Source organism: Coregonus clupeaformis, unplaced genomic scaffold (assembly GCF_020615455.1).
Source record: "Coregonus clupeaformis isolate EN_2021a unplaced genomic scaffold, ASM2061545v1 scaf0038, whole genome shotgun sequence".
Lineage (NCBI taxonomy): Eukaryota > Metazoa > Chordata > Actinopteri > Salmoniformes > Salmonidae > Coregonus > Coregonus clupeaformis.
Genome location: NW_025533493.1, coordinates 180,352 through 192,052, shown reverse-complemented (window position 1 = coordinate 192,052; position 11,701 = coordinate 180,352). Strand labels below are relative to the sequence as shown.

General features: G+C 45.4%; 1 protein-coding gene across 1 annotated transcript; it reads left to right on the top strand.

Annotated features, from left to right (window-relative positions):
• Nucleotides 1–569: 569 nt before the first annotated feature.
• Nucleotides 570–3,526, top strand: LOC121577160 (Fanconi anemia core complex-associated protein 24-like; the record flags this gene model as incomplete). The annotated part of the gene is made up of 3 exons (XM_041890936.1): nt 570–797; nt 2,944–3,099; nt 3,284–3,526. Coding segments are annotated over 3 exons (627 nt in total), but the record flags the coding sequence as incomplete, so codon positions are not given.
• Between the last annotated feature and the right edge of the window lie 8,175 nt (nt 3,527–11,701).

Below are 11,701 nucleotides of genomic sequence, written 5' to 3'. Positions count from 1 at the left end.
CTACTGTTTAGCAAACAGTAAAAACACGCACACTCACACACACACACACACGTGTACACTCATCATTTGATGTTGCTACTCTGTTCTTTATTTTACTCTTATTATCTACCCTGATGCCTAGTCACTTTACCCTGCCTTCATGTATATACAGTATCTACCTCAAATACCTCATACCTCTGCACATTGATCTGGTACTGGTACTCCCTTTATATAGCTCCATTCATGTGTATTTTATTTTATTCCTCTACTTGTGTTACCATTTTAAGCAAGCATTTACACGTTTAGACAAACAAACAAGCAATCAATACTACCGGTAGGAACAAACAATCGATACTACCGGCGGACAGCCAGTAGGCAGGTTTCCATTGACCCAGGTTTATTCGAATAATGGAAACAGCAGCAAGACAGTTCTCTTTGGTTTTCACTAGATAGCACAGACACAAAGTCAACTTAATTTAAGGTTAAGCATAAGGTTGGCAGTGTGGTTAAGGTTAGGTTTAAAATCAGATTTTATGAAGTGTAGAAATGGGCAGGGTTTAGCTATAATTATGACTTTGTGGCTGGGGTAACTAGTGACAACCGTTCTCTTCCAGTCTGTTAATTTTGAATGTGGTGTTGTTGAATTCTTGATTCCAGGAACTGGAAGTGTGAAAAACATATTTGAGGGAGAACTTGGTGTGGTGGACTTTCATCCATTTAACAAGAGATGCATCCTGTATGTCTTTGAAACTGACAATGTGGTTGGTAACAACTACAAAAGAAACCTTGTTCGGTTTAGAAATATAAGTCTTCTTTTGGTGTTTGGCACTACACCATTAAACCACTACGACTTGATTATGCTGCTACAGGTAACTGCCAAAATAAAGGAAACACTTGAGTTAATGATGGATACAAAGTACACTACTGGTCAAAAGTTTTAGAATACCTACTCATTCAAGGGTTTTTCTTTATTTTTGCTATTTTCTACATTGTAGAATAATAGTGAAGACATCAAAACTATGAAATAACACATATGGAATCATGTAGTAACCAAAAAAGTGTTAAACAAATCAAAATATATTTTATATTTGAGATTCTTCAAATAGCCACCCTTTGCCATGCTGACAGCTTTGCACACTCTTGGCATTCTCTCACTCTTGCTTTTCCAACAGTCTTGATGGAGTTCCCACATATGCTGAGCACTTGTTGGCTGCTTTTCCTTCACTCTGCGGTCCGACTCATCCCAAACCATCTCAATTTGGTTGAGGTTGGGTGATTGTGGAGGCCAGGTCATCTGATAACAGTCCCCTGTAGCTCAGTTGGTAGAGCATGGCGCTTGCAACGCCAGGGTTGTGGGTTCGTTTCCCACGGGGGGCCAGTATGAAAATGTATGCACTCACTAACTGTAAGTCGCTCTGGATAAGAGCATCTGCTAAATGACTAAAATGTAAAATGTAAATGTGATGCAGCACTCCATCACTCTCCTTCTTGGTAAAATAGCCCTTACACAGCCTGGAGGTGTGTTGGGTCATTGTCCTGTTGAAAAACAAATGATAGTCCCACTATGCCCAAACCAGATGGAATGGCGTTTCGCTGCAGAATGCTGTGGTAGCCATGCTGGTTAAGTGTGCCTTGAATTCTAAATAAATCACAGACAGTGTCACCAGCAAAGCACCCCCACAACATAACACCTCCTCCTCCATGCTTTATGGTGGGAAATACACATGCGGAGATCATCCGTTCACCCTCACCGCGTCTCACAAAGACACGGCGGTTGGAACCAGAAATCTCCAATTTGGACTCCAGACCAAAGGACACATTTCCACCGGTCTAATGTCCCTTGCTCGTGTTTCTTGGCCCAAGCAAGTCTCTTCTTATTATTGGTGTCCTTTAGTAGTGGTTTCTTTGCAGCAATTCGACCATGAAGGCCTGATTCACAGTCTCCTCTGAACAGTTGATGTTGAGATGTGTCTGTTACTTGAACTCTGTGAAGCATTTATTTGGGCTGCAATTTCTGAGGCTGGTAACTCTAATGAACTTATCCTCTGCAGCAGAGGTAACTCTGGGTCTTCCTTTCCTGTGGCGGTCCTCATGAGAGCCAGTTTCATCATAGCGCTTGATGGTTTTTGCGACTGCACTTGAAGAAACTTTCAAAGTTCTTGAAATGTTCCGTATTGACTGACCTTCATGTCTTTAAGTAATGATGGACTGTCGTTTCTCTTTGCTTATTTGAGCTGTTCTTGCCATAATATGGACTTGGTCTTTTACCAAATAGGGCTATCTTATGTATCCCCCCCCCCCTACCTTGTCACAACACAACTGATTGGCTCAAACTCATTAAGAAGGCACACCTGTTAATTGAAATGCATTCCAGGAGACTACCTCATGAAGCTGGTTGAGAGAATGCCAAGAGTGTTCAAAGCTGTCATCAAGGCAAAGGGTGGCTATTTGAAGAATCTCAAATATAAAATATATCTTGATTTGTTTAACACGTTTTTGGTTACTACATCAATCAATCAATCAATTTTATTTTATATAGCCCTTCTTACATCAGCTAATATCTCGAAGTGCTGTACAGAAACCCAGCCTAAAACCCCAAACAGCTAGTAATGCAGGTGTAGAAGCACGGTGGCTAGGAAAAACTCCCTAGAAAGGCCAAAACCTAGGAAGAAACCTAGAGAGGAACCAGGCTATGAGGGGTGGCCAGTCCTCTTCTGGCTGTGCCGGGTGGAGATTATAACAGAACCATGCCAAGATGTTCAAAAATGTTCATAAGTGACAAGCATGGTCAAATGATTCCATATGTGTTATTTCATTGTTTTGATGTCTTCACTATTATTCTACAATTTAGAAAATAGTAAAAATAAAGAAAAACCCTTGAATGAGTAGGTGTTCTAAAACGTTTGACCGGTAGTGTACATCTTCTGTTTCTCCATGGTGATGTTCTAATCTTATCTGTGTAAGGCCAACAGCAGCCTTCAGGACATCGTGGTGGTGGAGAACACCCGGCTCAGTGAACAGTACTTTCCAGCCATGCAGAAGTTTGTGGTGTGTAAGCTCGGTCTCAAACTGCTACCTGCTGCCAGCCAGCTGGAAGCCTCCCAGCTACTCACACGGATAGTAAGTTAGACTTTCACACACGAGAGAAAATGAGTGAAGCGTTTCGTCTAGCATTGTCAATTTGCAAAGATGATCCTGATTCCACAAATATGTGTTAAACTCAATCTGACATACAGTCAGATCAACCTCAATAGTCTAACTGTGCATGCCGATTGACTGATGAATTTTGTCGTCTCCTCTGCAGGTTCACGGAGCGAGTAAAGACAACCTGTTCCGCAGGAGGAGTGTGTCTCGGCTGCTGGACCCCCTGGTCATGTCCCTGGTTCAGCAGATCCCTGGGGTAGGGAAGGTCAAAGCCATGGCCCTGCTCCAGCACTACTCCATTATCCACCAGCTGTGCAACGCAGGGACCCATGAACTGGAGCCCATCGTGGGCCACGCCTTGGCTCAGCACATACGCAACTTCTTCCACAACCCATTAGTCTGACTCTGACAGCACGTCACAGCTCATTGACAAATCCTTACTTGTTTATGTTCAAGTGTGTAAGGAGGGGGCACAAGTGAACCTGACACAATGCTGTAAAGCTAAAGACTCCCTAGTTGGAAATGTAATGGAATGTATATTTTTTTCACATCTCTATGGAATGTAACACGCCTTGTTTATACAAACAGAATGTTTTGGTGTGTGTGTGACTGACCACTAGATGGAGTAAGATGCCTTTTCCTCATCCAGAACAATTCATAAACTTCCATTGGAATAATACAACCTTAACCAAGGACTGTTTTACTTGAACTGATAGCGGGTGCCAATGGAAATACTATATGACAACCCTTTTCCAATCCATGTCAGAGTTTACAGGGGAACCTTCTTGGAGCTCGAACAGAAACCACAGATCCCCTGGCTTAGTTCAATCCAATCCATTTGCACTAAAGCATTTTGTCTCAATGAAGGAGCACTTTCTTGGCCAGGCTATGGAAGGCCTTCTTTGACAATCCACAGTCAGGACTGCCTTTTATACCAGTCTGACCATGTGACCTGGGCTGGCTGTATGGAGATTTCCTTGGCCAGTGACTTCCCTCTGTGACACTCCATTCCATCCCAATCCAACAGGAAATAACATTTACATGCTGGCCAAAGCACGAATTGACTGAATTAATTAACTGCTACCTCAGCTCATATCCATTCTTAAAAACTGGAACCTACATTTTTAAAAACAGTTCAACAGCAGTCGGTTAAAGAAGACCTCTCTCTTTCTTTCTCTCACTCCTTCCCTCTGTCCACATTTCCTCAGTTACCCAGTGTGGCTCCTGTGATGTATTGGTTTTCTGCTCGGCTTCCTCCTTTAAGCGTCGCAGCAAACTGCTGGCAGTGTTCATCTTTCCTCCCTCCCTGCACACAAAGCAGCTGGCCGTTTTATTGGCCTTCTAACAGGATCAGCTGAATCCAGGCCATTTATTGTGCCAGTCTGTGGTGTTAGTGAGAGAGGCGGAGAAAAGACCCGGTACGACCGCTCAACTTGACTTCCTAAATTCCACTAGGGTCCTTCAGAGACCCTCTTTGGGATGCATGCGCTGTTGGAGCAGAGGAGCAAGTCCGCCTCTCTTTGGGTTTCTTCTTCCGAACAGTTCAAATGTGGTCTCTCTCACCAGGAGGCTGTTCAGAGTTGCATCAATATAACATGACTGGGGCTAATTTTAGATACAAGAGGAAACAGAGGGGCAGAGTTGTGTGAATGGGAGTGTATCCGACATGAAATGTACACTGAGAAAATATTTGCCAAAATATGTTAAGTTCACAAGTAAATTATTTACAAGCAGGTACATGATATGAAATTGTTTTTTGTTTTTTTGTTTTGTTTTGGGGAAATCCCTGTCATCCACATGTTTTGTAATCTATTTACACTATAATTTTTCCACAATTGAAAATAGTAATTTTGTTGAAATTGATTAGGCTACTTTTCTTTGGAGTCAGTTTTTTTATTTTATTTTATTTAACCTGTCACGACTTCCGCCGAGGCTGCCTCCCCTCCTTGTTCGGGTAGGTTTCGGCGTTCGGCGTCACCGGCTTACTAACTACTGCCAATCCATTTATCATCACTCCATCTTCAATCACACACACCTGGTCCTTATTCCCTCATTAGTCATTGTATAAGTGTTCCCTCTGCTTCCTTGTCTGTGTGGGTGATTGTTTGTTGTGTAGGTTAGTGAAGCGCGTGTATTTTGTATCGACGGGAGTTTTCCCGTGTGCCTTGTATTTTCCAGTGCGCCTGTTTTGTGCCCTGAAGTGTGTTTGACGCATTTCTGCGCAAACCTGGATTTTGCGGATTAAAGCCTGTTATTCTGTGATTTACTCTCCTGCGCCTAACTCCTTCAACACCACCTTGTCGATTCAGACGCAGCTGGGAACTTTATGGACAGGGCATTCGCACACCGTATAGGCATTCCATTGATACCCCTATCCATTCCACACCCCATCAGAGCACTTGATAGTCAACAATTAGGGTCCGGGTTGGTTAAGGAAGTTACTGCACCAGGTTACTTTTTCCATTATTGAGTCTCCTGCTTTCCCTGTGGTATTAGGTATCCCTTGGCTAGCACTCCACAACCCCACCTTCTCATGGCCGCAGAGGGTTTACACAGGGTGGTCACAGGTTGGTGCAACCACGGTGGAAAGTCCAGACAGTACCTCCACCGTGCGCATTCCCCCTGAATACCTCGATCTGGCGCAAGCGTTCTCTAAAACGCAGGCGACTAAGTTACCACCTCATCGGGCGGGGGATTGTGCGATAAACCTCCGGGTAGAGTTTACATACACTTACATTCAGGGAAAAAAGTATTTGATCCCCTGCTGATTTTGTATGTTTGCCCACTGACAAAGAAATGATCAGTCTATAATTTTAATGGTAGGTTTATTTGAACAGTGAGAGACAGAATAACAACAACAAAAAATCCAGAAAAACGCATGTCAAAAATGTTATAAATTGATTTGCATTTTAATGAGGGAAATAAGTATTTGACCCCTCTGCAAAACATGACTTAGTACTTGGTGGCAAAACCCTTGTTGGATATCACAGAGGTCAGACGATTCTTGTAGTTGGCCACCAGGTTTGCACACATCTCAGGAGGGATTTTGACCCACTCCTCTTTGCAGATCTACTCCACATCATTAAGGTTTCGAGGCTGACGTTTGGCAACTCGAACCTTCAGCTCCCTCCACAGATTTTCTATGGGATTAAGGTCTGGAGACTGGCTAGGCCACTCCAGGACCTTAATGTGCTTCTTTAGTTCTGGGCTGATTCCTCACCGTTCTCATGATCATTGCAACTCCACGAGGTGAGATCTTGCATGGAGCCCCAGGCCGAGGGAGATTGACAGGTCTTTTGTGTTTCTTCCATTTGCGAATAATCACACCAACTGTTGTCACCTTCTCACCAAGCTGCTTGGCGATGGTCTTGTAGCCCATTCCAGCCTTGTGTAGGTCTAAAATCTTGTCCCTGACATCCTTGGAGAGCTCTTTGTTCTTGGCCATGGTGGAGAGTTTGGAATCTGATTGATTGCTTCTGTGGACAGGTGTCTTTTATACAGGTAACAAACTGAGATTAGGAGCACTCCCTTTAAGAGTGTGCTCCTAATCTCAGCTCGTTACCTGTATAAAAGACACCTGGGAGCCAGAAATCTTTCTGATTGAGAGGGGGTCAAATACTTATTTCCCTCATTAAAATGAAAAAATCAATTTATAACATTTTTGACATGCGTTTTTCTGGATTTTTGTTGTTGTTATTCTGTCTCTCACTGTTCAAATAAACCTACCATTAAAATTATAGACTGATCATGTCTTTGTCAATGGGCAAACGTACAAAATCAGCAGGGGATCAAATACTTTTTCCCCTCACTGTATATACCCCCTGTCACAGGCTGAAACGGTGACTATGGAAACATATGTCACTGAGTCCCTGCGCCAGGGGTATATACGTCCCTCCACTTCACCCGCCTCCTCAAGTTTCTTCTTTGAGAAGAAGAAGGACGGAGGTCTGCGCCCGTGCATTGATTATCAACTACTGAACAGGGAGATAATAAGATTTAGTTATCCTCTCCCTCTCATTCTTTCAGTGATTAAATCAATGCATGGGGCGTGCTTCTTCACCAAATTAGATCTCAGGAGTGCGTACAACCTGGTGCATATCCGAGAGGGAGATAAGTGGAAGACAGCATTCAGCACAACCACGGGGCATTATGAATACCTGGTGATGCCCTATGGTTTGATGAATGCTCCCTCAGTTTTCCAGTCCTTTGTGAACGAGGTGTTTCGGGACATGCTTGGTCGCGGTGTAGTGGTCTACATCGATGACATCCTGGTGTATTCCGCTACGCACGCCGAGCATGTGTCCCTGGTACGCAAGGTGCTGGCCCGACTGTTGGAAAATGACCTTTATGCTAAGGTAGAGAAGTGTATGTTTTTCCAGCAGTCCGTCTCCTTCCTTGGATACCGCATTTCCACCTCAGGTGTGGAGATGGAGGGAGATCGCATTTCAGCCGTGCGTAATTGACCAACTCCAACCACGGTTAAGGAGGTGCAGCGCTTCCTTGGCTTTGCCAACTACTATCTGAGGTTTATCCGGGGCTTTGGCAAGGTCGCAGCTCCCATTACCTCCCTGTTGAAGGGTGGGCCGTCCCGGCTCCGCTGGTCTGCTGAGGCTGACCTGGCCTTCAGCAAACTGTGGGGTCTGTTCACCTCAGCCCCAGTACTGGCCCACCCCAATTCATCACTACCGTTTGTAGTGGAGGTGGATGCGTCCGAGGTTGGGATAGGAGCTGTCCTGTCTCAATGCTCGGGCACGCCACCCAAGCTCCGCCCCTGTGCATTCTTCTCGAAGAAGCTCAGCCCGGCAGAGCAGAACTACAGCGTTGGTGATCGTGAGCTGTTGGCTGTTGTCCGAGCCTTGACCATGTGGAGGCATTGGCTTGAGGGGGCAAAACACCCTTTCCTCGTCTGGACGGACCACCGTAACCTGGAGTCCATCCGGGCAGCGAGGAGGCTGAATCCTCGCCAGGCCAGGTGGGCCCTATTTTTCACCCGGTTTGATTTCACTCTATCATACATCCCGGGTACGAAGAACGTGAAGGCAGACGCACTGTCCCGGCTGTATGACACAGAGGAGAGGCCCAGCGACAACACCCCCATACTGCCGGCCTCCTGCATTGTGGCGCCAGTAGTATGGGCGATGGACGCGGATATAGAGCAGGCATTACGCACGGATCCCTCTCCACCTCAGTGTCCAGATGGGCTACAGTACGTGCCTGCTCTTATCCGTGATCGTCTGATCTACTGAGCACACACGTCACCCAGGTATCGGTCGTACAGTGCGCTGTCTGACTGGAAAATACTGGTGGCCTACCTTGGCTATGGACGTGAGGGTGTATGTCTCCTCCTGCTCAGTGTGCGCCCAGAGTAAGGCACCTAGGCACCTCCCAGCTGGTAAGTTACAACCTTTACCAGTTCCACAACGACCATGGTCTCACCTAAGTGTTGATTTTCTAACTGATCTTCCCCTATCTTCCCTGCTGGAAGCTGAGCCCGCGGTTTGTGGGGCCGTTCAAAGTCCTGAGGATGTCAACGAGGTCACTTATAAGTTATTACTTCCCCCTGATTACCGTATTAACCCCTCGTTTCATGTGTCTCTCCTCAGGCCGGTGGTAGCTGGTCCACTCCAGGAGTCTGAGGTGCGGGAGGTCCCTCCACCTCCTCTGGACATTGAGGGGGCCCCGGCGTACTCTGTCTGTTCCATCCTGGATTCGAGGCGTCGGGTGGGGGGCCTTCAGTACCTCGTGGAGTGGGAGGGGTACGGTCCGGAGGAACGGTGCTAGGTCCCGGTGAGGGATATCCTCGATCCCTCCATGTTACGGGATTTCCACCGTCGCCATCCGGCTCGCCCTGCTCCGCATCCTCCTGGCCGTCCCCGAGGCCGGGGCGCTGCTGGAGCCGCGCGTCAAGTGGAGGGGGGGACTGTCACGACTTCCGCCGAGGCTGCCTCCCCTCCTATTTCGGGCAGGTTTCGGCGTTCGGCGTCACCGGCTTACTAACTACTGCAGATCCATTTATCATCACTCCATTTGTCTTCAATCACACACACCTGGTCCTTATTCCCTCATTAGTCATTGTATAAGTGTTCCCTCTGCTTCCTTGTCTATGTGGGTGATTGTTTGTTGTGGAGGTTAGTGAAGCTCGGTGGAGCTTGTGTATTTTGTATCGACAGCAGTTTTCCTGTGTGCCTTGTATTTTCCAGTGTGCCTGTTTTGTGCCCTGGAGTGTGTTTGACGAATTTCTGCGTAAAACCTGTATTTTGCAGATTAAAGCCTGTTATTCTGTGATTACTCTCCTGCGCCTGACTCCTTCAACACCACCTCGTCACATCACCTTTATTTAACCAGGTAAGCCAGTTGAGAACAAGTTCACATTTACAATTACGACCTGGCCAAGATAAAGCAAAGCAGTGCGATAAAGACAACAACAACACAGAGTTACATATGGGGTAAAACAAAACATAAAGTCAAAAATACAACAGAAAATATATATACAGTGTGTGCGAATGTAGTAAGTTATGGAGGTAAGGCAATAAATAGGCCATAGTGCAAAATAATTACAATTTAGTATTAACACTGGAGTGATAGATGTGCAAATAGAAATACTAGGGTGCAAATGAGCAAAATAAATAACAATATGGGGATGAGGTAGTTGGGTGGGCTAATTACAGATGGGCTGTGTACAGCTGCAGTGATCGGTAAGCTGCTCTGACAACTGATGCTTAAAGTTAGTGAGGGAGATAAGAGTCTCCAGCTTCAGAGATTTTTGCAGTTCGTTCCAGTCATTAGCAGCAGAGAACTGGAAGGAATGGCGGCCAAAGGAGGTGTTGGCTTTGGGGATGACCAGTGAGATATACCTGCTGGAGCGCATACTATGGGTGGGTGTTGCTATGGTGACCAATGAGCTAAGATAAGGCAGAGATTTGCCTAGCAGTGATTAAAGATGACCTGGAGCCAGTGGGTTTGGCGACGAATATGTAGTGAGATCAATTGTCCCATGTATTGTAGTAGATATAGGCCTACAGTACATGGTGTGCATGCTTGATAAATGTAGCTTTGATGGATCGAAGATAGTTCAATTAATCCTTGCATTTGCTCTTTCACCCCCTTTGAAATATTGATTAGCTGGTCAATAATTTAGTATATTCCATAATGGAGTTCACTTATGTTTACTGTGGTCACTATTTTATAAATGTATTTAACATGTTTTTGTTTTTATTTGACAGTCTGGTTACAATTCACAAGATGAAATACCTTAAAATTCTCTATCAATAATATTTGAGAAGATTAAGTGTACTCTGAAATGGGGGCCTGAACACTGAGCAGTCGAGATTATGCAGACACAGTTGTGTTCAAGATGGGGGTTTACTCAAGTAGGAGGGTGCACCAAACTCTGATGCACGCAAGCCTCAGCTATTACCGTCGGTATGGAAACAGAACATTTGGTAAAAAGATGGACTTCGAAGTTCGATGGGATCTCCGAGTGAGGTTTAGTGAAAAAGTCCAGCGACGCTCAAGTAGTTGATGGCACGAGAGTGGGGTAGTTAGCATTCTACGCTGGACAGCGACGGATTGTTGCGCATGCGCACCCTATTCAGTGTGCATCAATACTGTGCCCAGCTAGATATGCCCCAACACCAGACTGGACCCTCACCCTCAAGACACGGACCACCAGGGAGGGGCGTGGGAGGTGAGACATGGGAAGGGAGAGAGAAGGAGGGGGGCCAGGGGAGGAGGAGAGACAGAGAGGGGGGAGGTGGAGGGGGGGGGGGGGGGAGGGGGGGGGGGGAGGGAGAGGGAGAGGGAGAAAGAGAAAGAAAGAGAAAGAGAGAGAGACACACAGAGAGAGAGAGAGAGGGAGAGAGGGAGGGAGGGAAGGAAGTAGACTAGAGGAGAATAGAATGCAACATGTACATAGTAGACTAGAGGAGATAGAATGCAACATGTACATAGTAGACTAGAGGAGATAGAATGCAACATGTACATAGTAGACTAGAGGAGATAGAATGCAACATGTACATAGTAGACTAGAGGAGAATAGAATGCAACATGTACATAGTAGACTAGAGGAATAGAATGCAACATGTACACATAGTAGACTGAGGAGATAGAATGCAACATGTACATAGTAGACTAGAGGAGAATAGAATGCAACATGTACATAGTAGACTAGAGGAGATAGAATGCAACATGTACATAGTAGACTAGAGGAGATAGAATGCAACATGTACATAGTAGACTAGAGGAGATAGAATGCAACATGTACATAGTAGACTAGAGGAGAATAGAATGCAACATGTACATAGTAGACTAGAGGAGAATAGAATGCAACATGTACATAGTAGACTAGAGAAGATAGAATGCAACATGTACATAGTAGACTAGAGGAGATAGAATGCAACATGTACATAGTAGACTAGAGGAGATAGAATGCAACATGTACATAGTAGACTAGAGGAGAATAGAATGCAACATGTACATATTAGACTAGAGGAGATAGAATGCAACATGTACATAGTAGACTAGAGGAGAATAGAATGCAACATGTACATAGTAGACTAGAGGAGATAGAATGCAACAT